Source organism: Meles meles, chromosome 2 (assembly GCF_922984935.1).
Source record: "Meles meles chromosome 2, mMelMel3.1 paternal haplotype, whole genome shotgun sequence".
In the NCBI taxonomy this organism is placed as follows: domain Eukaryota; kingdom Metazoa; phylum Chordata; class Mammalia; order Carnivora; family Mustelidae; genus Meles; species Meles meles.
The window spans coordinates 65971161-65997137 of NC_060067.1; the positions used below are offsets into that span (position 1 = coordinate 65971161).

Genomic DNA, 25977 nt, shown 5'->3' on the forward strand with positions numbered 1-25977 from the left:
AGAGGAGGAAGTAGGCTCCTCAGAGAGCCCGATGTGGGGCTCGATCCCAGGACCCTGAGATCATGACCTGAGCCGAAGGCAGCGGCTTAATCCACTTAGCCACCCAGGCGCCCCGGTCGATGGGAGTTTTTAGACCTAGGACGCAGGCAGTAGAAGCAAGCCAGAGGTTCCTTGGCCCAACACTAATGACCATGGCTCCGACAAGTTCATCTTCCGCGGCAGGCTTCCAAATAGTGTGAAGGAGACATTCCCCTTCCCCGGCTGCTCTGCCAATTCGCAACGGACCCGACTCTCCCACGTCTCTTTTCTGGTTGTTCTGGCCAGGGACAGCCCCAAGGGCTCCAAGCCTTGTGTGGAACCCAGGCCTCCGGGGTCCCAGCCACTGAACTCTTTCCTCTGCCCTGATGTCCCCATAATAGAACAGTTTAGCGACTACTGAAGCGCCGACTCCCTGCCAGGACCAAAGAACAGACACAGCAGCACACGAGATAAACTCACGTTGGCCCCGGGAGCCTGGATCCCCCAAGGAGGCTTCCCCTCGTCTCGGAAGGCGGCTCCCCGCGGGGCACCTGGCTTCTGACCCCTCTCTGCTCCGGCTGGTCCTGGGATCGGGGCCAGCGACCTCAACCCCCACTCCGCAGGGCGGCTTTTACCGCAGACCCGGCCCAGACTGTATCCCCCCCGGAGGCTATGATTTAACAGGGCTGGGGAGCGCCTGGGGCGTCCGAATTTTCAAAAACCCTCCAGCGCGGCTCAGTGCAGGAACCACGGCGCTGGCCCCGCGGAACAGCTCGGCAAAGGACTCCAGCAGAGCCCGTTTTACATATCAAGAGACTTAGGCCGGACCGGACTGACGGCCACCGGACGTCCCGGGGCGCATTGGCCCCGCACACCTGCCGGGAGGCAGGGGCGCCCATCGATGCGCTCCGCCGCTCGGCTCCCCACGCCTGGTCCCTGCCCGCGCGCGCCCCTTCCCCCTCCCGGCCGCTTCCCACTTCCAAGATGGCCGCGGGTGGAGCTGACCAGGTACGGAGGCCCCTGGCGGGTGTCCACGGGGGCCGGGCGGACCCGAAGATCCCCTCAGGCCTTCCCTCGCGATCCCACTGGGCCCTCGGGAGAGAAAAGGGCCGGCGACGCCGCTTTGGAGCCCGTGGCGGGCGGGCGAGCCGCCCAGGAGTGGCAGCGGGGCGAGCGTCGAGCTCCAGGAGCGGCGGCGGCGCGGCGGGGGGGCGGCAGCCGGGCGGAAGAGCAGCGGCAGCCGGCAGGGGGCGGGGCGAGGGCGCGCGGGGCGGGGTAGGGGGCGGGGCAGGGGCGCGCGGGGCGGGGGCGGGGCGCGCGGGGCGGGGGCAGGGCGCGCGGGGCGGGGCGAGGGCGCGCGCCGCTGTTGGCCTCGGGCGGCTCGCGCGCACCTGCCCGCCCGGCCCACAGCCTGCGGCGCGCTCCCTGTTCTCGCCGCGCAAGTTGCGGCTCCCGGGGGGCCGGGGCTGCGGGCCCGCGGGCCCCGGGGATGGCGTCGGAGCCGCGCTGACTCCGGTACTGAGGGGCTCCGGCGGGGGTCGGGCCGCGAGGGAGGGAGGGGGGCCGGGGCGCGCGGGGCCGTTGCCACCTGCTGCTGCGTCGGCGGGCGCGGGAGGCGGGCCGGGCCGGGGCGCGCGGGTTAGGGACTGGCCTGTGTCCCCCCGGGGCCGCCCGGCCGCTGCTTCCCCCCGCACCCGGGGAGCGCGTGGGGCCCGGGTGACCTCGCGGAGCCGGGGGCGCTCCACTCCTCCGCCCCTTGGAGACGCGCGCGCTAACACGCTTCTTTTCCGGAACTTGACGAAAAGTTTTGTTCCTGAGGCGCCGGGCTCCTCAGCCCGAGAGGAGCTTGCTCGGCGCGCGCAGACGCCCCGCGGGGTCCCCGCCACCTCCGGGTTCTCTGACCCCCGACCCCCAGGACCATAGAACCCCCCCAGCCCCTTCCACTTGGGGGCCCCGACCCCCGGAACCCTCTCCACCTTGGGATCTCCTCCATCTCGGGCCCCTCCCCCACATGTTCTTGTCCACCTGGGGAAGGGCGACCCCTGGCCCCTATCACCCCAGGAATCACTGAAAGTGGCCTCCACTTAGGGGCCACTGGCATCTGGGGTTTCCAACTCCCGGGACTTCCCTGTACCTTGGAGTTCCCGACCCCTTTTCTTTTTGGAACCCCTGTCGCCAGACTGCAGGACCCCACATTCTCAGACCTCCTGTCCCGGAGCCAGGGGCTCCGGTAACCTCAGGGACCTCCCCTTTCCTGGGCCACAGAACTCCTCTGTGCAGGAGAGACCAGAGAGAGTGGGCTTGGGGATCCTTCCCACTGGGCTGACAGAGGGGCCAGAGCTGGGGTGTTGGCGCACAGGCGGCTTCCCTGGGCTCAGAGCTGCCAGGAGGAAGACTCGGGGTGAGGCCATGAGGTGGAAACCTCAGGAAGTGGCAGGACTGGCCACACAGACTCCAGGCTCCTGGCTTGGGCAGTGGGCATTTAGTGGCCAGAGCCCTCCCCGGCTACCCCCACCCCCCCTTTTTTTTTTGTTTGTTTGTTTTTTTGTCTTGAAACTGCACAGCACCGGTTTCCCCAGTAGAGAATTGAAAGCCTTGCTCTGGAAAGTTCAGTGTACAGGAGGGCCCTGAGCATTCACTTATTTCCTGAGGCTAGTTGAGGAGGGTGGTGTCTTTGGGACCCTATCAGCAGATGTTTGTACCTCCTTGTTGTCTTGACTTCCTTTATTTTTCATTTTTTTAAGATTTTATTTATTTATTTATTTGAGAGAGAGTGAGGGATGGAGAGCGCATGACAGAACACACGCAGGCACACCGGCACTGCTGGGCAGAGGGAGAGAGAGAATCTCAAGCAGACCCCACTAAGTGTGGAGCCAGGTGGGGCTCGATCCTAGGACCCTGAGATCATGACCTGAGCTGAAGCTAAGAGGCAGGTGCTCAACCAGCTGAACCACCCCTTTCCCCTCTTTTACAGCTGGGTTACATCTGCACACCGTTAGGTGCTTCCCCTGGACCTGACTGGTCTTAAAGCGGTCTTGGAACACTACCTCTGGCCCAGTTTCTCTGGCCAATACCACCCCTGCCTCACGTGTGGCAATCACTTCTTTCTGACTCCTTCTTAACTCCCTGTCCAGCCCGGGTTGCTCTTTCCCCCTCCACCCTCCGCCTCCTGCAGGCTGTCTTAGTTGTATATATTTGATCCCTGTAGATTGTGGGCTCCACCTGATCCCCAGTCCCAATGAGAACATAGTTATTGAGTGAGTATTTTCTTTGGGAAACATTAAAGGAGGTAACGTAACTGATCCACGGTCCCCCAGCGGGGTGAGAGGCATGGGTGGGATTCAGATGGCCCTGGGTCGCTCGGCCAGATTCACCTCACCTTGGTGTTCAGCCCAGTCCCAGTCCCATTTCCTGTTCCAGTTCCTGCTTAGCACTTTGCTATGTGCTGAGCTGGGCTTGCTTCCTCCTGGTGAAACAGTTTTCACAGTGTGCCCCCAGTCCACCCTCTCAAATTCAGCATCAGTGCTGCCCTGCCTGCCCTCTGTTGATCCCGCTGTTCCTCTCCATTCCTCTGTCACTCCTCTGGCCCACTGCCCTATTGCCGTCTGTCCAAGTTCTGTCTTTCAGGCCTGTACTTCCTCTCATCTGCTCTGATGAAGTCCTCTCTAACCCTGAGGACCTGCTTATCAGAGCAGCTTAGTTTGGAATCTGTCTCCCCTGTTGGTCAGAGCTTCTGACCGTCATGTCCCCAACCTTAACACAGGGGATGCCTGCCCAGCCTATAGTGGGTGCTTGTAGAGCTCTGGGACCTTGGAGAAGATTTGCTATGAAAATACGCATTTATACATAATATGGAAGAGGAGGTTTTAGGAAAATGAGTGGGTGTCATCTGTTAATGTTTGTTTTAGGACGGTTATGAAATTTCTAGGGCCTGAATAGTTAAGAATTCTAGGTTGCCCAGCTGGAAGGACCTCAGGTAGATCAGCTGGGCTTATCACCTCGATTGACAGATGGGCAGTTGAGGCCCAGAGCTTAGTGCCACAGAGCAGGTGTGAGGAGAGATGTTAGTGACAGGAGGAAACCAGAGAGTGAGGCTTGCCAGCACAAAGTGGCTGAGTCCGGGCTTTGCTTATGCAAATGAGTTGCTAAAATGGTGGGCCAGAGCCGGCTGGCCCTATCTGCCCAGGAAGAAGTAACACCAGCATCTGAGGTTTAACTCGTGCCAGGCATGATCTAAACGTTTTATATTTGGGGGCGCCTGGCTGGCTCAGTTGCTGGGTGTCTGTCTTAGGCTCAGGTCATGGCCCCAGGGTCCTGGGATCAAGCCCTGCCTTGGGCTCCCTGCTCAGCGGGAAGCCTGTTTCTCCCTCTCATACTCACCCTGCTTGTGTTCCTTCCCTTGCTGTGACCCTCTCTTGTCAAATAAATAAAATCTTAAAAAAAAGTCAAAATGCTTTATTTGCCTAAGGAGATAGGAGCTATTATTGTTCCCATTTTACTACATGGAAATTTGGGCACAGGGGTGTTAAATGAGTCCAAGGTCACACAGCGAGTCCAAGGTCACACAGCTTGTAAGTGGAGGAGCTAGGCTTTGAACCCTGGGCAGCGTGCCTGCAGAGCCTGCATTATTTTATCCCCTTGTGTATTTTGTTTTTATTTTTAAAGATTTCATTTATTTATTTGACAGAGAGAGAGATCACAAGTAGGCAGAGAGGCAGGCAGAGAGAGAGGGGAAAGCAGGCTCCCAGCTGAGCAGAGAGCCCGATGCGGGGCTCGATCCCAGGACCCTGAGACCATGACCTGAGCTGAAGGCAGAGGCTTAACCCACTGAGCCACCCAGGCGCCCCCTGTGTATTTCGTTTTTAAAGACCCTTTCCCTGAATTCTAACATACAGAGGTGTGTAAAAATTATTAAGCATTTAGTTTATCGAGCATTGCAAAGCTTCAGCAAGCTGGTGTGTGCTTTGATGTTAGACCTGGTGTGAATCCAGTTTCTGTCGCCGTGTGACCTTAGGTGACTTACTCAGCCTCAGTTTCTCCACCGAGCTTGGCAGCCTTGTGATGAGTGGAGCGTGTGATTACACGTAGCAGGTTTGCTGCCTGGCGAGTGTTTAATAAATGGTTTTCTCTTCTTAATAATTAAGACTGTAAGTTGTGCTGGTTTTGGTAAGTGGTCTGAATACCTTCCTCTTCTGTCAGTTACCTGTCAGTCACCTTGAGATACTTAGGCTGAGTCACTTTGCTAAGTCACTGTATGTAGCTGAAACATTTGGGGGTAGTGGGGGGACAAAGCCCCTGCCCCCTCTGCCCATGCAGTGAAAGTCCTTAATTTAAAATGTCCCACCTGTGCCTTTTTTTTTTTTTTTTTAAATAAACATAACCGCTTTGGGGCAGTGAAAGTTACATGTCTTCTCCTTTGGGTTGTGAAAGAGCGTTTGGGGACCCTCAGCAGCTTACCCCCAGTTTCTGCCTGGCTTGCTGATGGGCCAAAACTTATTTAAACAACATTGTGTCACAGTCTAGGCACCTGAAAGTTGCTGTTCACCTCCCAGAGGAATATTTTGAACTTATAGGAAATCCTTTTTTGGGATTGTTTTTATCCTGAAGAAGAACCCATTTAAAAATCAGATTACTGGGGCGCCTGGGTGGCTCAGTGGTTTAAGCCGCTGCCTTCGGCTCAGGTCATGATCTCAGGGTCCTGGGATCGAGTCCCACATCGGGCTCTCTGCTCAGCAGGGAGCCTGCTTCCCTCTCACTCTCTGCCTGCCTCTCTGCCTACTTATGATCTCTCTCTGTCAAATAAAAAAAAAATAAAAAAAAATCAGATTACTTTTATGGTTGACTTTTCCATTCTGCATAATGCAAATTGAGCCATTATTCTCGGCCTTGGTGCAGTGGGAAGAGCCAGCCTACGGGAGCCCTCCCCAGGTTGGACCATGCACAGAGCGCATCATTATACAAGCCCCTTGCGCCTCGCCTCCTTGTCTGCGAGGTGATAATGATGGTGCTGGGAACTCCCAGGGTTGTCATGAAGGTTACAGAGATGGCGGGTGTGAACTTTGAACACTGTGCCTGACGTACAAGGGAGACCTGGGGAGCAGAGGCAGCTGCTCATGTTAATTGTTGACGCCAAAGCACCCACGTTCCAGAATGGCCTGTGCCTTTCTCTCCTGGGTCCTTTTTGTCTCGACCACGATCTTAGAGAAAGTGACTCAGCATGGTTGGTGGTCGTGGAGCCCTCTACAAAGCCAGCTGATTCATGTGGGCGATGCCCCGGAGATCAGGGGGCTTTCCTGAGTGGTAGGACCTTATTTCAGAGGCTTAACTAGCCGGTTTCTCCTGACTGGTCCTGTCCTCCAGGGTCAAGATGAAGTCCTGCCAGGAGGCTGGTGGTCTCACCAGAATTCTCCCCAGGAGGCATGAAGTACCCCAAGGTGCCTCGTGAGGAATGATGTGGGTGTTGGAGAGAGAATAGGTAGGGCCTCGCCTGTACCATCATGGGCAAGTCACTGTACTGGGCTCACGCCGGCTTTGTTCCCATCTGGGAAATGGCAGAAGACAGCCTGCTTTTTCACAGGAAGAATGTGGATTTAAGGAGGTTCTCGATGTCTGTTAGGGCTCTGTGAATAGCCCAGTTGTCCGAGGGGCCTTGGAGTCACGAACTTGGGTTCAGGCCCCTGTTGCTGCCACATAAAAGTGGAGCCCTTGGGTAAGCCATGGACATCAGTGTCCTCCTCTGTACAGTGAGGACAATACCTAGCATGTAGGGTTGTGAGGGCTATAAAGCAGAGACCATTTTAGGAGCTTAGCACAGGGCCTGGTACTCATTAAAGTGTAGCTTTATGGTGATGCTCTGGGGTCTTTGGTGTTGCAGACCTGGTCCTACCCTCTCGAAGCTTTGGCTCTGTGACAGGTGGCTTCTGAGGCTGTGGCTGACAGAAAGGAGCAGGTTCTGTCTTTTGTTAAGATTAAGGGTACAGAGGGGCGCCTGGTGGCTCAGTTGTTGAAGCATCGACTCTTGGTTTCAGTTCAGGTCATGATCTCGGTTTTGGGATCGAGCCTCGTGGTGGGTTCCGCACTCATGTGTGGAATCTGCTGGAGATTCTCTCTCCATGAGTTTGCGTGTGTGCTATCTCACTATTCCCCCCCCAAAGATTAAGGGGGTACGGAAATCAGTGGCAGAGCTGGGCTGATGGGATGCTTGGCAGCAAAGGCAGGCGCGTCCTCCGTGGAGGCTCAGGGAGAGGCACGGTGTCACTGGTGCTGGTGGGGGTGTGAGGAAGCAGCCCCCAGCAGCAGCCAATGAGGACCCCGAATGAGGAGGTCCCCGGGAGTGAATGCCCATAGGCAGGAAGCAGCTGCAGGTAGGTGAGCGCCAGAGGATGTCTGCATGGGTGGGCAGCACCCTTTCTCCCCGAAGCTGCCTGTGAGTGGAGGTGTGCTCGCTGGGAACATAACTCAGTCATTTGGGTTTGGCCTCATAAACTGTTTACGAAGACATGGTCAAGACCTTGTCACTGCTTTTTAAAGAGAAGCAAATCAAACTGTTGTTCAGGACGGACTTATTTTCCAAAGGCTCATTCAGAGTCACTGGCAGAGCTGCCATGGGCTTTCCGACTTGTCCTGTCCGGAAGGCCTAGCCCAGGTGGGGTGAGAGCTGCAGGCATGGCCCATGGCGCCATGGCGTGAGAGGTGCTCTGTCTCTTGGGGCGGTAAATAAGATGCAGATTCGTCTTGCTGCCTGGAGGGAAAAAGCCTTCCTCTGATCTGTACTTGACGACTTATATGTTTTTCCTTTGTCTGGGAGGTGACGGCTAGTCATCCTTAAACTTGTATCCCATGGCTGGCCACCTGGGTCTGGAGGAGATGGAGGGCCTGTGGGGGCTGCTGTGGCCACTGCTGGGCGGGGGGAGGGGGGGTTGGGGTGGGGGATTGTCCCAGGCTTCGGGAAGCTATTGTAGAGGGAGGAACTCTCTCACTTTGACGGTTCCTCCCAGAGTGGTGGGCAGCCAACGGGGCATGGGATGGTCATGCCCGGCTGGGGGTGGGCATTTCTTTCTCATCTCCTTATGTCCAGGGCTCACTTGTTCTTGGAGCAGAACCCACTCGTCATAGATGTTTCTTGGATGGACTGTCCCGGAAACCTGCCCTCTTAGAACCTAGTTGTTAGTAATAATTAACTCAGCAAGTAGATTTTTGAATCCTTAATCCATGCAAGGCATTTGGCCAGACAGTGGTGTCTGGAACCTGTTAGCCCCGTGCCTGCTTGAGCTTAGAAACCCTTGGAGGGCCAGGGGAGAAGCGGAAAGCCAAGGGGAACAGTGGATGGGGAGCAGCAGAGGGTCAGGGTGCGGGATAGACAGTTGTCTCAGGTGTGGCCTAAAGGAGCCTCAGAGAAGGGAGTACCTGCAGCCTCTGGGAGAGCAGGGGAAAGCTCCTCAGGGGAGGTGGCCTTGGGAATGTGCTGTGTCTTCTTATAGCACCTGCTGCCACATCCCCAGGGATGCTGGTGGCCCAGGCCGCGGGGTTTTGAGAGAGGCAAGGGTGACCACAAGAGGCTGCCGAGGCTGTGAAGGCCAGGGTGGGAGGGCTCTGTGCCAGCTCAGGGAATTTAGGCTGATCCTGTCTTTAGAAAACGTGTGACTTGGAGTCAGGCCATGTGCAGCTGGCCTCCTGGCAGGCGTCCAACAGCCACCCTGCAGCCTCTCTGAGAAGTGAGCGCTTTATGCGTGCAGCCCCCCTTTAGCCCCCCTTTGGGGCACGCTCGGAAGGCAGGTGCTCTGGCCAAGGGCCTCTGGTTTCCTAGGACTGGTGGCCCCAGGCGGAGGGGTTTGAGGACAGGTGGCCTGGGCCCTTGCGGCGTTTGGTTTGTGAGTCTGCTGCAAGCAGAAGGACATGTTTGCTTTTAAGCTTATTTCCCTGCAGGCTGCCAGCCTTGTTTGTGGGGTTTAAGGAACTTCACTTGGACTTGGATGGAGGGAGGTGTCAAAGGTCATTCATCTTCTCCCTGGAAAAGGCCCTTGTTCTGCAGGCCAGGGCCCCAGCAGAGAGGAGAGAGGGGTGCAGAGGAGGCCAACGACCAGGCGGCTTTGGACCCTGTCACCCCAGGTTCGGCGCCCTCGTGCTATCATGGTGGCCGTTCTGGGAAGGGGTCCCTGCATCCACTAAGCACATGTTTTGTGTTCTGTGACTTCTCATCTCAGAATTGCTGTCTGCGGGCACCTGTGCAGGTCCTGTAGCTCCTCACGTGACTGCGGGGGAGGGAATTCCCGTCAACTGGGCCTAGACTGTGGTCAGACCAGGGAGAGCAGGTGCCTCCACTGAGCCCTCTTGTTGTCTGTATCCCTGTATCGCCCACTTTCCTGCCGGCCGGGAGGGAAGCTGAGGCCCAGGAAGGTTACACTTTCTCCCTGTGGTAAGCGGCGGAGCCAGAATGTCAGCCGGTCCAGGCACCCAGGTTCTAGCCCCATGTGTGGTGAGGGTTTTCTCTGGCGTTTCTGGCTTTTTGCCAGTTTGACCTGTCACACTATTGATGGCTTTTTGGTGATTCTGATAACTCTCAACATTGCAAGAGATTAGCTCTTCACTGTGTGCTAGAAATGTTTCTCGCTGTATTTTCCTTTTAGTTAAAAAAATGCCGAAGTCTCGGTGTGCCCGGGTGGCTCAGTGGTTTAAGCCTCTGCCTTCGGCTCAGGTCATGATCTCAGGGTCCTGGGATCGAGCCCCGCATCGGCCTCTCTGCTCAGTGGGGAGCCTGCTTCCCCCCTCTCTCTCTCTCTGCCTGCCTCTCTGCCTGCTTGTGATCTCTTGTGATCTCTGTCTGTCAAATAAATAAATAAAACCTTAAAAAAAAAAGTCGAAGTCTCAAGTGTATGTGCATTTGAATCTCCCCATGTCTCCCTGTTGGGACTCCTGTTGTTCCACTGCATGGCTGGGTTCAGGGATTTCCCAGGGCAGGGGCCCTGATATTGGTGGTGGTTTTGGCTGGAGGAGCCCAGGCCTGGGGACTCGGGGTGGTGGCTGCAGCCCAGGAAACCGAGGGCAGTGGGAACTGTGGCCTGAAAATGGGTTCATGTGTGCTGAGGTGGTGCCCAGAGTCTTCCGGAGGACGAACTGAGGTTTTGCTCAGTAGGTTAGAGAAGCACTTGATGGAATACATTTATAATTTTGTTTCTGTATTTAATCCTAATTTTGTGTTTTTGTTTTGGTGTAGTGCAGTGTGGTTCTACCTTGTAAGAAAAAAATCGATAATTGATCAGTGCAACTTCATGGTTTAATAACCCTTCCTCACTCACCGGGTCTTATTTCAAGTTTTTATATTTAGTTCTGTCTGTTTCTGAATTCTGCATTTTGATTCATTCCTTCATATTTCTTTTATTTTTCATTTTAAAGATTTTATTTATTTGAGAGACAGAGAGAGAATGAACCAGGGGGAGGGGCAGAGGGAGAGGGAGAATCAGACTCCCCGCTGAGCAGGGAGCCTGATGTGGGGCTCCATCCCAGGATCCTTAGATCATGACCTGAGCCGAAGGCAGACGCTTAACAGACTGAGCCACCTGGTGCCCCACATTCCTTCATATTTTTATTTTTCCTTCAGTGCTGCACTATCTGGCTGGTTGCTTCGAATTCTGGGAGGGAGGGAAATGACCCCCTCCCTGGTTCTTCTAATGAATTTGCTTTTGCTGTGTTGACTGGAGAAGGGACAGACTTCCTGAAGGGGAGCAGGAAGGCTCAATGACACCCAAAAGGGAGTGGCTATCATTGTTCCCACTGTGCTTCAGAACCTTCCCGCACTGACTCTTTGATGATGGCGGCCACCAGCAGAGTGCTTGCTGGGGCCTCTGCCTTTAGATGCTTTTCTCATAGTAGTGGACTTGACTTAATTCTCCCTTGTCAGTCAGTACAGTGGGGATTGGAGCTCAGGAAAAGTCCCATTAAAACCCAAGAAAGTGGGGCATCTGGGTGGCTTAGTCGATTAAGTGTCTGCCTTCAGCTCAGTTCATGATCTCAGGGTCGTGAGATCAAGCCCTGCACTAGTGTCCATGCTGGGTGTGGAGCTTACTTAAAAAACAAAAAACCAAAAAACAACCGAAAGTACCATTCTTTATGTTGTTCTACACTGCGGATCAGATTTCTTTTTTCTTTTTTAAGATTTTTTAAAGATTTTTTTAAGATTTTTAAGATTATTTATTTATTTGTCAGCGAGAGAGCACAAGCAGGGGAGCGGCAGGCAGAGGGAGAAGCAGGCTGTCCGCTGAGCAGAGAGCCCGATGCAGGACTTGATCCCAGGACCTGAAATCATGACCTGAGCCGAAGGCTGCTGCCTAACAGACTGAGCCACCCAGGCGTCCCTGTGGAGCAAATTTCAATAACCCCACCAGATTTCTTTAATTTTGATGTTTTGAAGGACAGTGGAAAGTGGCTTAACCTACTCCAGGGTTCTCTGTCTGCTGGGGGCTGTGCTGTCCAGGCTGTGTGCCTCCTATGCCAACAAGTCCAGAGAACTGTAGGCAGGTGTGTGTGTCACTGACAGCTTTGACTCTTGTCACTCAAGTCTTTTTTTTTTTAAGATTTTATTTATTTATTTCACAGCCAGAGATCACAAGTAGGCAGAGAGGCAGGCAGAGAGAGAGAGAGGAGGAAGCAGACTCTCTGCTGAGCAGAGATCCCGATTCGGGGCTCGATCCTAGGACTTTGAGACCATGACCTGAGCTGAAGGCAGAGGCTTTAACCCACTGAGCCACCCAGGCGCCCCTACTCACATCTTTATTGTAGGTTTATGGTCTTTATTTTTCCTTTATAAATTTTATTTATTTATTTACTTATTTGGAGAGAATGAGTAGGGAGCAGCAGGCCGAGGGAGAAGCAGACTCCCTGTTGAGCAGGGAGTCTGACTCGGGGCTGGATCCCAGGACCCCGGGTTCATGACGTGAGCCCAAGGCAGATGCTTAACTGACTGAGCCACCCAGGTGACCCATTATTTTTCCTTTATTATCTGCCTTCCTGAGGCAGCCTTCTACTTGGGTTTTTATGACTCCACACTAAGCTATTCATCCACCGGGGATGGCCTGTTTTTGGGGTCAGTCCCATACATCCTGGCTGTGCTGCTAAATAACGCTATGATCTTGGAGCTATTTCTTGACCTCTCTGAGGTTTCCTTGGTTTCCTTCATGGTAATGGGGGTAATATGCCCCGCCTTGTGGACATATAGGGGGCCGTGCTGACTTGGATGTGGTTGGGGCCATCTCACGGCACGTGGCATACACTATGTATCTTGCTTCCTGTCTTGATGAGGACACCTGGGTTTTTTAATGCTGTCTTGGAACAGGTAGCACTTGACTTACATGTGGGTTATGAATTCACGTATTTTGACAGAGGTGTTCTGTTATTTATTTATTTATTTATTTTTAAGATTTTATTTATTTATTTGACAGAGGGAGAGAGATCTTAAGTAGGCAGAGAGGCAGGCAGAGAGAGACCGGGAAGCAGGCTCCCCACTGAGCAGAGAGCCTGATGCGCTCCATCCCAGGACCCCGAGACCATGACCTGGTAGGCAGAGGCTCAACCCACTGAGCCACCCAGGCGCCCCAGGTGTTCTGTTATTTTGTTTTATTTTATTTTTTAAGTAGGCTCCACGCCCAGCATGGAGCCCAGTATGGGACTCGAACTAACCACCGTGAGCTCTAGACCCGAGCTCAGATCAACAGTTGGCCACTCACCTGCTGAGCCACTGTGGCGCCCCTTCTGTTTATCATTTTTCAAAAACCGTGAAAAACAAATCTGCCTGGGCCTGTCCTCATACCCGCTGTGCCAGCCCAGGGGGTCAGACATGTGACTGGTGGGGTGCTGGTGATGAAGAGCAAGGTGATTGTTGAAGTACTGTTTTACCCTACCTGTAGCCTTTGTTGGGGTTATTGTCCCATTATTTTTTATTTTTTAAAAGATTATATTTCATATTGTGGTGAAACATGCTAGAACTGTAACTTCTGGTTCTGCATTAAAACTTGGCTATGTAAGACTTTTTTCAAGGATTTGTCCCTAAAAAGGGCAACAGAACATTCGAGCTCTATGGCAGGTGAGTGTGTCTTAGGCTTTTATAGCTACTGTCTTAATTTCCATGTTTGTGTTTTTTTCTAGTTCCTCCTCAGACCAAGATGACTGATGGAAACCTGTCCACCTCTACAAATGGCATAGCCTTGATGGGCGTTCTGGGTGGTCGGCCAGGAAACCACATTCAGAACCTGCAGCACTTGACTCTCAAGGCCCCCCGATCCCTGTCGTTGCCAGAGTATGGGCCCAGGCTGAAGCTTGGTCCTGTAGACGATAGGCACAGCCTCAAGTCTGTGGACTCCGGCATTCCCACCCTTGAGATCAGTAACCCGGAACCTGTCCCCTGCAGTGCGGTCCACGTGAAGAGGAAGCCGTCGGAGCCGGAGATCGTCCCTGAGCGGGCTTGCCAGAGTGCGTGCCCACTGCCATCCTACACGCCCCCGGCTACAGGCGGTGCCGAGTGGGAGCAGAGCGTGCGGAAGTCATCCACATTCCCCAGGACGGGCTATGACTCGGTAAAACTCTACAGCCCCGCCTCCAAAGCCCTGAGCCGCAGCGATGATGTGTCCGTGTGCAGCGTGTCCAGTCTTGGCACGGAGCTGTCAACCACGCTGTCCGTCAGCAACGAGGACATCTTGGACCTCGTGGTCACGAGCAGCTCCAGTGCCATCGTGACCCTGGAGAGCGACGATGACCCGCAGTTTATGGATGTCACCTTGAGCTCCGTCAAGGAAACCCATGAGCCGCGCCAGCAGGACTGTGCGGATGGAACCGAGGATGGGAGTAAACTGAAAATTTTGGGACCACTTAGCAGCTTCTTTACCAGGTAACGCCATCTTTGTCTCCGCGAGAGTTAGGTTCTCGGAACCGGCTGCTCTGTTCTCATCTGAAATGTGCTGTGTGCTTCCTGCCTTGCCAAGCAGGCCCCAAGTCCTGTGGGCGACCGTGATTTCTGCCCGGAGCCTGGAGCCAGGTGCAGTGGTGGGTAGGACTGGTTTGGAGGTGACGCTACTGTCTGAGCCTTCACTGCTTGCCGTCAGCTCTGTGTCCTTCCCTGGCTCCTTCGCACACTTTTTCCAGGCTTCTGAGCGGCTGTGGCAGAGGGCGACCCATAAGTGGCCAGTGCTAACAGATCAGCAGGCTTATTCTGTCAGCCTTGTCCTCTGAAGGGCCCTTTACGCTCAGGGTTAAGCTCAGGGTTGGGAACCGACGTCCCACCTCCAGACCCTGCCGGCCTAACGTAGTTCTGGTGTTGCCAGGCAGCCCTAGCCCTGTGCTCCCACAGGGCTGTGTGCCGGGCCCGTGTTCTGACGCTGGCCCTGCCCTGTGGCTTCTGCTCTCCCCCTGGGCTGGCACCAGGCCACTCGGTTGCCAAACCAGGGCCTGCGGGACCCCTGTGTCTCACCTCTAGCCCTGGGGGGCACAGCTCCCAGGGGCCTGCTTCTTACCTGTGCTCTTGTGCTTTCATTCAGCAAGTGTGTGTGTCCCTGGCTCTGCTCTTAGCAAGGGACTGTGGGAGGGGTGTGTGCATCGAAGTGTTACAGGAACTGACTTTGGGTCGGGCGCATGGGCAGGGGACACATCAGTCAGTTGTATAAGTAGCCGGGGACCTCTGGGCTGTGCCATGCTGTGGGAAAGGGCATGGGGGGTGTGAGTCGCTGTGCAGGGAAGTGGTGACCTGTCCCTAACTGCCTTTTGGGGGACCCATTGCTGTTGTCGGCGCAGCTGCCCCCACATGTGTGTACTGTAGCAAAGCCCAGGGAGGACACTTTATGGTACTGGGTGTCCCCTTTTTCCTTTTTAAAGATATATTTATTTATTTGGGAGAGAGAGAGCAGAAGTGAGGGAAGGGGCAAAGGGACGAGGAGAATCTCCAGCAGACTCCCTGTTGACTGTGGAGCCCGACCTGGGGCTTGATCACACAACCCTGAGCTGAAATCAAGAGTCAGATGCTTAACCGACCGAGCCAGCCAGGTGCACCCGGTTGTCCATTAGAGGTGGTGTGCTGTGCTGGCGGGCATCCGCTGGAGACGTCTGTGGCTGTGGGCTTGAAGCCTAACTCAACACAGCCCCAGCTGCTTCATTGTCTGAATGTGGACATCATCCCGAGTGAGCCTGAGACCAGTTTTGGGTGAAAAGATGTCCAGTGCAGACTGTGGTTCGTGGGGGAATCTCTTCTCTCCAATGTGCTGACAGTCAGGTGTGAGGCTTCTGTGGTCCCGGAGCTCTGTAACCCAGGACCGCCTTCAGTGGGAGGTGCCCAGGAGCTCTGGGGGCGATAGTCACTGTCCTTTCTGCGGCCATAGCCCCAGAATAGGTGGTTGTGGTTCCGATTAGGATGGCCGAGCTGTTCTTTTTTCTCAGATCAGTGTTTTCAGCATTCTGGGTCTGTAGATCCCACCTGGGTGCCTGGGATACGTGGGGTCCTCAGGATCTGTCCCAGAACTCCAGAATCCAAATCTCAGGGGAAGAGCTGGGGAGATGGGTTTTCAGGACCATGTCGGGGTTCTTGGCAAATTTGGAAACGTGGTTCGGAGTGGGGGTGGCTGGGAAGCAGCCTAGAGGAAAGAGCTGAGCTTTGGACTGAATCCACCTGCACCTGCGTCCTTGCTGTGTGACCTTGAAAAGGTCACTTCATCTGTCTGAGTTGGCTTTCTCACCTCTCAGATCGCATTGAGTAAGTGCCCAGCCCAAGGTGCCCATTACGTTGTTGATATACAAGGTCCTCTTCTGGGACCTACTTTGTGTGGTGGTCACGGGAATGAAGTGGGTCCATGTGTGTGACCGTCATGGCTGCGCCTGGCTCTGGCCGCTGCCTTGTCTCACCGGGATGAGCCTTCACACCCTTGGAAGGAAACACCACCAGTTACTTGGATCGTTGCTGAGGCTACTGTTCTTTTTACTTGACTTGTAGTGGACTACGCTGTTATGCTGGTTTCAGGTATAAGACAGTGTGACTGGACTTTCACACATGTTCCTAAATGATCGTCGAGCCGGGTCTCAGTACCGTCTGTCACAATTCAAAGCTGTTACCTGGTGTCGACTGCATTGTGTTCCCTGTGTTGTGCGCTGTGTTCTTTTGTCTTATTTAGTTTATAACTGGAAGTTTGTGTCTCTAGATCCCGTATTCGGCCTGTCCTCCTCCTCCCCACCAGGTTGCTCTTCGTTTTGCAGTCTGTTCTTGTGTTGTTTTGTATTTTAGTGTCTGCATGTAAGGGAAATTATATAGTATGGTAAAGCTTCTGTTTCTTGAAAATCTTTCGTAGCTTTGTGCTGCAGACATGAAATGTCTTCTCTTTGTTTTATTCTCTGGTTCTTGTCTCCTTAGCCCTTTCATAAAACGTTAAAAAATTTTTTTTTTTAATTCTGTTTATTTATTTAAGGAATCTCTACACCCAACGTGCTGGAACTCCCGACCCTGGGATCAGCAGTTGTGTGCTCCACTGACTGAGCTGGTCAGACACCCCCTCGTTTACCCTTTTAATGGCTGTGACATTATTGTGAGCCATTATTAAGCACTTTGGGGAAGCAGGTGGAATGTTAATGGCAAATGGATCAAATTTTGTCATCTCATGGGCTGAGTCTAGTGAGTTTTTTTGTCCTAGAATCTTAAAGTGTTAGAGGAGCTTTCCATCTCAAATTCCTTTGAGGGGGAAGAGGGTTCTGTGGCAAGGGTGTTTGGAACCCACTACACGTTTCACAGGTGAGTCATACAGAGTCCCTGCTCACAGTAAGGCCTGTATGAGTTTTGTCAAGGGCCGGGCTGGGGCTAGAGCTGGGCTCTGGGGTTTCTGGCCCAGCCTTCTGAGTCCTCCTGTTTCTCTGCTTCATCCCCTGACCCAGGCGACTTCCTTTACCCTTGTGTTTCTCTGTTCTCCTTGTCCTCACTGAGTCAATTTCTAGGAAATTGTAGGAGGAAATGTAGGCAGTAGTGGAAGGCTCATATGGGAGAACGGGGCTCAGAGGAGGGGCTGGACACTGTCACAAAATGAACTTGTGTCCCGAGGGGGCAGACTGGTTGGTGGCCCTGACTGTTTGATGACAGTGGTCTGGGAGAGACAGGAGCAGAGAAGGGACAGGATGGCAGGCTGGGCCTGACCACTGTGGATGAAGCTCCCTCTGTCCCTTTGACCTGCTCTCCATCTGGGCTGTCAGAAGCCCTGTGGTACTGATGCCACCTTGAGCTGAGAGGTGGTCCTGGGCCTTCAGGGACTCATGGCTGGTGGGGGGGACAGAGCAGGCGCAGTGAGGGTGGGGGGCATGAGTGCCATCATGGGGGTGTGAGCCTATGAGCCTTTGGCTCTCCTGCTTAGTAGCTGTGTGACCTTGGGCAAGTCATTTTACTCTCCTCTGAACTGTTAAATGGGGGCATAAAAGTGTAAGGTTAGAGATCAAATCAGTAAGCCTGATTTGCTTACTCCCTGACTGCTACTCCCTGAGAAGCAGTAAGTAGTGGCTCTCTGTGATGCTAACAGAAATGTTACCACTTCTAGGAAATAAGTTTTTCTGAAGCTTTCTCTGGTTCTTATCCTAATGTGGTGTTTACTTTGATCAAAAGTTGTGATGGAAAAAGTTAAATCAGGATGTCTGCACTGTTGACATTTTGGGGTGGATGAATCTTTGTGGTGGGGCCGTCCTATCTAACAGCCTCCCTGGCTTACGTCCCCAAGATGCCGGGAACCCTTCACAGGGGCGCACCGGGTGCCACCTTCTGTCCCGAGCAGGGAGAGCTGGGAGGGGCAGGCGGGATCACCCAGCCTGTGAGGACCACCCCGCTGGCAGGTGTAGACGTTGGTGTCTGTTTCCCTGAAGGAAATATACTGATGTCACATAATTGGAACAGCATCCCCTCTTGTTTAGAGAGAGGGCCTGTGTTAAGGGATTCTGTTTCACCCGTGTAGTTGAACAGTGTTTTTGTAGACGAGAGGAATCTAGTAACACACGTGTTTTCCACAGGAGACGGCTTTTTTCTGCAAAGCCAGGGTTTCCTGGCTCCTAATCTGCACGGGCCTGGGGGCCTGGAAGGTGATAATCCGCTTTGCCCACTTACAGCTTTCCTTGCTGAGGAGCCATGCTTGGGCTGTAGTGGAAGCAGAGGAAGGGGCTTGCAGGGGGAGGGAGGATGGAGAGCTGCCTGGGCGGGGGAGGCTGGGAGATGTGGTGCTCTGGCTGTGTTCTGAACTGCTCCCATCCCCCAGTCACCTCCCCCCACCCTGGTCGAGAGCCCCTGGGGACGCAGTCTGCATGGGGCTCACCCCAGTGGCGGGGGCTTGTGACACAGTGAGCAGCATGCTGGGTGAGCTGGAGCTGCTCCAACCCAGGTTCGAACCTCAGCTCTGCCATTTTTGGCCTGTGTGACCCCAAGAACTCCCCTCTGGTCTGTGGTCCCCCGTGTGTATGGGGTGGTGGGGGTTCACTGCCCCTCTGGTAAGGAGTGCATGGAGTCTTCAGAGAGACGCCGCGGGACAAAGTCCAGGCGGAGTGCATCCCCAGCTTGCGGCTTGGCTTTGTGGGCCTGCTGTTTGCTTTTGTTGGGGATTCATGTAAGAGTCTACTGTTTTTATGGGTCTGTGTAAGGACAAAGGTGAAATCGTTGTTTTGAGAAAAGTCTTTAAGGCATTTTGACTTGGTATGAATGCGTTCAACTACAATTCCTTGGCTTTGGGGTTTGATAACTTGGAGGGAGCTATGGACAGTGCTTAGGAGGAAATGTGCTCTTTGCTTTCTTTTTTCTTTAAGAAACTATTTTTTTAAGGGGAGAGAAAGGGGTAGGAGGAGGGGCAGAGGGAGAGGGAGGACCCGAAGCTCTGAAGCAGGCTCCCTGCCCCACTCAGGGCTCAGCCTCACCATCCCGAGATCATGACCCGAGCCCAAACCAAGAGTTGGATGCTTAACCGACTGGGCCCCCCAGGCCCCCCTCCTCACTTTCTCTTTGGAGAGATGAGTTTGTTTATGAGCCGGGCAGAGAAACTTCAGAGGCACGGGGAGTGACAGGCGGTGGCCGCCACAGGCCCCTCGGAACACGTGGCCATGGCAGCCTTGCTTGGTCTTCAGTCCCGTGAGAGAGAGAGTGTGTGTGGGTAGGTGGGCTCTGCAGGCGGGCTTGCGCCTCATGCGGGCCACTCTCCTTCCTGTGTGTGCCGTCGGGGTCTCTCAGAGCTGGGGTTCTGGATAGGAGTTGGGTGCTGTCAGCTTCTCCCGGGAGGAGTCAGTCGAGGCAGGAGGAGGCGGAGACCATTAGGCGGTGTTGTCCTGTAGGATGGTGTCAGGGCCATGCGGCTCTCCATTGTCGGCCCTGTGCTTGTCCCCTGGCTAGTGCCAGGCCACTGCTACGGGGGTGCGGTGGGGCGGGAGGGTCCTGACCCTGACTTCTGAGGGTCGGGGGGTGGCTCTGATGCAGCAGAGGGCCTAGGGACCGAGGGTAGAGCCCAAGACTTCGGCCTCGGCCCTCATCGGGAGTGTGAAATCACCTCAGTCCTTGCGTTGTTAGATCCTTTCTGCTTAGATCCTTTCTGCTTAAACTTCTTCGGGTGGTTTCTGTAACTTGCGCCGAAAGCTGATGGATTCAGGTAAGTCCTGTGAGTAATTCTTACTCATAGGTGGGGAGACTGAGGCAGGGGGTGGTTAAGTAGCCCGCAAGGGATACAGCCAGCACCAGGCACGGGACTCCGAACTTAGGGTTCTCATCCTGGAGAACAGGAACAAGTCCGGGTGTCAAAGGGAGGAGGTGTGCGTGGGTGTGAAGCACCGGGTACGCAGGAGGCACACTGTCTACGTTACTAATTGACTTTTGCCCAGATGCGTGTGTGTGTGCATGCGTGTGTGCGTGCACACACACCTGGGGCACACACGTGCACACACGACGATACCCGGGAAACAGCCCTGGTGGGTATTCCTTGGACCTAGCTGTCTGCTGCTGTGTGGGCACGGGTAAGGCGGGCACTCAGCCTCTCTGGAGGCTTCCTGTCCTTGTATGCAGAAGGGGCTCAGGGTGCCTGCCTTATGGAGCAGCCGTGTGACCCCGGTGCTGGGCTCCAAGCGCCAGGCAGCAAGGGAGGCCCTGTGGCATGTGAGGATAGTTCCTAGACAGACGTAGAAGTCCGGAAAGAAATACGGGAAGTCAGAGGCTGGCAGGTCTTTGAGTGTCTTCCGCATGGACAAGGTCGACACGGTGTCCCGCAGGCAGAAGGATCAGCATGCGTGAAGTCATAGGAGCAGGAGAAAGCCCAGTGCTTCTGGGAAAGCGCTATGGCCCGAGGTGCCCAGGATGGAGAACCGACAGGCTCACATGCCCAACTCCACAGTCCCTGCTCTTTCTACCAGAGACACAACACTACCTTTTTTTAAAAAAATTTATTCTTATTTTTAAGTAATCTCTGTGCCCAACCCAAGGTGGGGCTCAGATTCACCACCCGAGCTCCAGAGTCACCTGCTGTATGGACCGAGCCTTTGGGGACATGCGTGCCATGTTCAGCTATAGGGGGGTTGCTGGGAGAGCAAGAGGAGATGCACTGTGCTCGGGCCGGGCAGGTTCTGCAAGTGTGTGGCTGGGGCTGATGGGGGCACTGCTCGCAGGTCAGGGGGTGTGCTCTGCGGCACCCCCTCGGGGCACAGAAGCGTCTTGGTGCGAAGAGGGCATGGTGTGTGAGCAGGTTGAGAAGGCTGTCCTCTCTCACTGAGTCCTGAGGCCTTCCTGGGCTGGCTGTGGGGAGGGGGTGCAGAGCAGAATCAGTGACAGGCCAGGGTGGCCAGGAGCAGGAGAAGCAGAGAAGATTTTGGTAAGGATGCCTGGAGGGCAGCCGCTATTGTATTAAGTACACATCCGAGAGGTGTCTCCACGATTCCGAATACAGTCCTTTGTGTGAGGAGAGTTTTCCCTGGCCCTGTTTGGATGACCCCACTCCCGGCTTTCAGGCCCTCTAGGACTTCTTGTGCCAGGTGGCTTTTCAGCAGCTCGACCCCAGTGCTATGGAATGTTTGCCTTTTCTGGGCACGGGCTGACCCTGCTGAGCTGCCACTGGCCCTTGTTATGGCCCCTGCCAGGTCCTTGGTGCCCTGACTCCACCTGACCTTCATTTCCAAGGGTTCTTCCGGGGCGGGGGCGGGGGTGGGGGGAGCGGCGCGCGGAGGGTGCAGCAGCCACAGGCGACTGGTGTCCATGAGGCGTCCATTCCAGGAGCTCACTCCGAACAGCCGAGCTAAGGGCATGCTGCCTGCCCGAGCTTTGCTTCCTGGTGATGGCGGGCCCAGGCATGGTTCCCTGCAGGCCTGGGGGGCTCCTGTGCACTGTGCTCTGCCCTTCACCATGTTTCTCATCAGGCCTTCTTTTTTTTTTTTTTTTTTTTTTTTTTTTAAGAAATTATGCTGAGCGAAATAAGTCAAGCAGAGAGAGTCAAGTATCATATGGTCTCACTTATTTGTGGAGCATAACAAATAACATGGAGGACATGGGGAGATGGAGAGGAGAGGGAGTTGAGGGAAACTGGAAGGGGAGATGAACCATGAGAGACTATGGACTCTGAAAAACAACCAGAGGGTTTTGAAGGGGCGGGGGGGGGGGGGGGGGGGTGGGAGGTTGAGGAACCAGGTGGTGAGTAATAGGGAGGGCACGTACTGCATGGAGCACTGGGTGTGATGCCAAAACAATGAACACTGTTATGCTGTAAATAAACAAATAAACGAATTAAAAAAAAAATGTGGTTAGTGTGACTAAGGAATTAGAAAAAAAAAAAAAAAAAAAAGAAACATTTACTGAGGGGCGCCTGGGGGGCTCAGTCGTTAAGCGTCTGCCTTCCCCTGGGAGGCTGTCTTTAAGCGTCTGCCTTCCCCTCAGGTCATGATCCAGGATCCTGCGATCCAGCCCCATATCCAGCTTTTTGCTCCATGGGGAGCCTGCTTTTCCTGCTCCCTCTGCTGTTCCCCTGCTTGTGTGCTTGCTCTCTCTCTTTCACAAATAAATAAATAAATAACATTTAAAAAAGTACTTACCAAGCATCTGCCCTTTGCCAAGGCACCGTGCTAGGTGCTTGGAATTCGGCTGTGGACAAGACAAAGACCCTTTTCCCTGAGGAGCTTCTGTTCTAGTGGGAGGAGAGGATAATACCCGAAGTAAGTACGGGGAGCACAGATGTTGACGGTGATGGGTGGTGCCATGGGGAGAACAAGGCAGCAGAGGCAGGAGGAGAGACTGGCCAGGATGGGCTCTAAAACACACTGGTCAGCGGGGCCCACGGAAGCAGGGCCTGTCTGGTGCACAAGCGGGAAACACTTGAGCAGAGACGAAGGAGGTGGGGAAGTTGACCCCGCAGATTCCTGGCGAAGCTGAGACAGGCCGGGAAGGGCCCGAGTAGGCCTGGTGACTAGAGAAGACGGAAGCTGGGGGGACAGAGTGAGCCATGATGAGGGTGGAGATGAGGTCAGTGGGACCAGGTCCTATGCGGGCCTGCAGGCTGTCGAGAGCTGCCTTTGACCAAGAGCAGGGGGAAGAACTGCAGAACATGGGGCAGAAGAGGCGAGCTGGTCATCTACTAGTTTGCCACACAGCAGATGAAAAGTAACCAGATAGCAGATTAAAACATCAGTGGCCCCTGGTCACATGGCCACGTTCTCTCTGGGGGTCTCACAAGGATGGAACCCAGGTGCTGAGCAGTGGAGAGCAAGGAGCTGTCGCCTTCCTGGCTCAGTCAGATCATTGGCAGTGCTTGGTTTCCCATGGTCTTCGGTTCCTCGATGGCTGTCAGCTGGGGCTGCTTCCAGTCCCTAGCTGCTTCTGCTGTGCCTTGTCGTGTGTCCCCGCTGTCTTCAGTGCAGCAACAGGGAACCCCCCCTTGTGTACAGTCCTTCTCCCACTTTGAATCTCTCTTGCCAGGGAGAGCCCTGGTTCTTAAGGGCTCATCGATGAGATGAGGCCAACCAAGAGGCCAGCCATTTCCCTTTCCTGAAATTTCTGTGCCGTACAACAGCTGACCATGGGAGTGACTGTCTGACACAGTCGTGGTTTATACCCACACTGAGGGTCGCTGGAGAGGTGGGGGCAGCGGCGTACCCTGGAAACCAGTGTGGGGTGAGTTTGAGAAAGAGTTAGAGGAGGGGACTTGCTATTAGCAAAGGCAGATGGGAGCAAACACGTGAGGTGACAGCCAGATGAAGAAGTGGTATGAGGGGTCTTTCTTTTCTCTAAGGCTAGAGAAACAGGGGTTTCTGTTTACTGTTAAGAATAGCACAGCAATAAAAATTAAAAAAAAAAAAAAAAAAAAAGAATAGCACAGCAATAGAGCAGCTGCAGATGTAACCAGAGAGAGGAGGCCTTGCAGAGAGGTGTCCTTCAGTGGCCTCCAAAGGAGCGGGGTCTGGTGCTCACGGGACACACTGGCTTCAGCTGCATGGAATCGTCTAGATTAAGACGTGGTGAAGCAGAGGATGTTGGCGCTGGGGCGGGAGGACAGATGTGGCCGGGGGGGTTTGTGGGAGTCCTCGCCTTCCTTATTTAGTGAATGTGGACTACTTTATTGTCTTTGGTGGTGTGTCATTGTTTTTCTGTGTGTGAATATAGATTTTTAATTTCAGCATACTTCCTTTTTTAACTGTTTTAGAGCAGTTTTATATCATAGCAAAATTAAGCAGAAAGTGCGGAGTTGGGGTGCCTGGGTGGCTCAGTGGTTTAAGCCTCTGCCTTTGGCTCAGGTCATGATCTCAGGGTCCTGGGATTGAGCCCTGCATCGGGCTCTCTGCTCAGCGGGGAGCCTGCTTCCCATCCTCTCTCTCTGCCTGCCTCTCTGCCTTCTTGTGATCTCTGTCTGTCAAATAAATAAATAAAATCTTAAAAAAAAAAAAGTGCAGAGTTGGGGCGTCTGGCTGGCTCAGTTGGTAGGGCATGTGACTCTTGATCTCAGGGTTGTGAGTTCAAGCCCCAGGTTGGGTGTGGAGCCCACTTAAGAAAAGAGAGAGAGTGCAGAGTTCCCATAGAATGCCCAGCTGCCAGGGGAGGCACTGCCTCCCCCATCTCAACGTCCTGACCAGAGCGAAACCTCCTTACAGTCAGTGGACACGTCATCGTCACCCAGAGTCCGTGGTTAGTGGCAAGGTCACGTTCCATGCAGAGTGACCTCTATCCATTGTTACCATGGCACATGAGGAGCTGCCCTGCCCTAGACAGCCTGCTCCTCTCCCTCCCCACACACCTCTGGCGACCACCCGTCTTCTTCCTGCCTCCATAATTTCGTCGAGCTGGAATCCTAACAGTGGAGCCTGTTCAGACTGGCTTCTCTGGCTTGGTAATGTGCACTTAAGGTTCCTCCCTGTCTTTTCATGCCTCGATGAAGCTCGTTTCTTCCTAGCACTGAATATTATCTCATTGTCTGGAATGGACCATTTATTTTTTCATTCATCTCCTGAAGGACATCTTGGTTGCTTCCAAGCTTTGGCAGTTGTGGATAACGTGGCTATAAATATCCCCATGCGGGTTTTTGTGTCGACAGGAGTTTTCAACTCCTTTGGGTAAACAGCAGGGAGCCTGATGCTGGATCGAATGTAAGAGTGTGTTTAAGTTCAGCAGAAACTGCCAAACCGCCTTGTGGAGCAACCGTCCTGTTTCTGTGCCCACCCACAGTGAGCGAGGGCTCCTGCGTCTCTAGGAAGCCTGCTTCCTTGTGCCCTAGGAAGGAAACAGGGTCCTCTGCGGACGGGATGGGCCCCTGGGGTGAAGGAGGGAGTGTGATGAAAGGAGAAGGTGCGAGAGTCATTGTGGGGCGTGGGATTGCAGGATCTGGCTCTGTGGTTGGAGAGTGGGCAGCCTGACTCTGGGGGGTATGTGTGCTGGGCCCAGGCGTGTGTGTGTGGGCCATGGTTGTGATTGTGCTGAGTTGGGATGGAAGGGTAGGCGAACAGGGGAGTTGAGGGAGCGTGGAAGCTGGGGAAGGAGTGGGGGACGTCAGGAGGGCAAGCGGCAGCGAAGGAGGATGGACCAGTGGGACCTTGGTGGGTGGAGGAATCGGAGGATCCGGTTGGGGGATCTGGGCCTGAGGGTAGTGAGGAACCTTCATGGTGTGGATAAACGGGAGTAGGGCAACAGCTAGCTGGCCATGGAGCTTGGAGGGCTCAGCCCCCACCTGGACCCCTGCTCTGCTCAGTCTGATGGTAAGGCTCAACCCCGGGAAGTCACGTGCTGTTCCAGGTGTCTGGTAACTTCTCCAGGGGTTTGGGAGGAGGAGGCAGAGCACCTTCACGGGACCCCTTTCTCGTGCTTGGTGTGGGGAGGGAGGTAGCAGTTCCCTCCCCGGGGCATTGTTGGGATGGGTACTCCTTTGCTGGGCTGGCCATGGGTACACGGAAGCTCCCGTTTGCGAGTGGCATCTCCTCCTCCCGGAAAGGCCGGCACGGGGCGCCCTGCTCTGGGTGCTGTGATCCTCTGGAGTGGCCCAGGCCAGGATGGCGTGAGGGGAAGGAAATGCCAAGAGGAAATGCCCAGGAGGAGCATGGACCATCGTAATGCAGGGGCTGTCACTTCCTCTTCAGTCCTTGGCCTTCTCTAGGGGACCCCTTCCTCCCTCCAGCTGGCTGCTCGCAGCCGATGTCTCTTTAGCATTCCCCACCAGGCACTAGCCTCCCGAGGGCCAGGCCTGCGGAGGTGGGGGCTCGCTCACTCAGGAACACCTCCATGCTTCTCTGAGGCTCTGCATCCTTGCATTGTTGCTGTAAATGCTTACCCACCGTCGGAACGGTTCCCTCCAGCCTTCATGTGAGGACCAGCCTCATGGGCCTTCTTTGTGCTCCAGGGCGCCCTTGTTCCCACCAGACGGGCACAGAGAAGATGCTGGGGGTGAGTTTGTGTGTGTCCCAGAAGTTGCCTTGCTGCTGTGGCTTTGGCTGCTGTCCTTCTGATGGGCCCAATCTCCCGCAGGTCCTTGGGTC

The 25977-nt window shown here is 54.5% G+C and overlaps 1 protein-coding gene across 3 annotated transcripts in view; it reads left to right on the forward strand.

Moving 5' to 3' along the window:
* Positions 1–957: 957 nt before the first annotated feature.
* Positions 958–25977, forward strand: part of TBC1D14 (TBC1 domain family member 14) — a 104953-nt gene continuing 79933 nt past the window's right edge. Inside the window, exons 1-2 of one of the 3 annotated variants that reach the window (XM_045988374.1) lie at positions 958–1026; positions 13156–13894. In XM_045988374.1, coding sequence (XP_045844330.1) covers positions 13173–13894 — 722 coding nt within the window. In that variant the 5' untranslated portion in view covers positions 958–1026; positions 13156–13172. Of the gene's footprint in view, positions 1027–1377; positions 1534–13155; positions 13895–25977 lie in introns of those variants that run through there. The other 2 variants (XM_045988369.1, XM_045988382.1) reach the window with 2 other exon arrangements.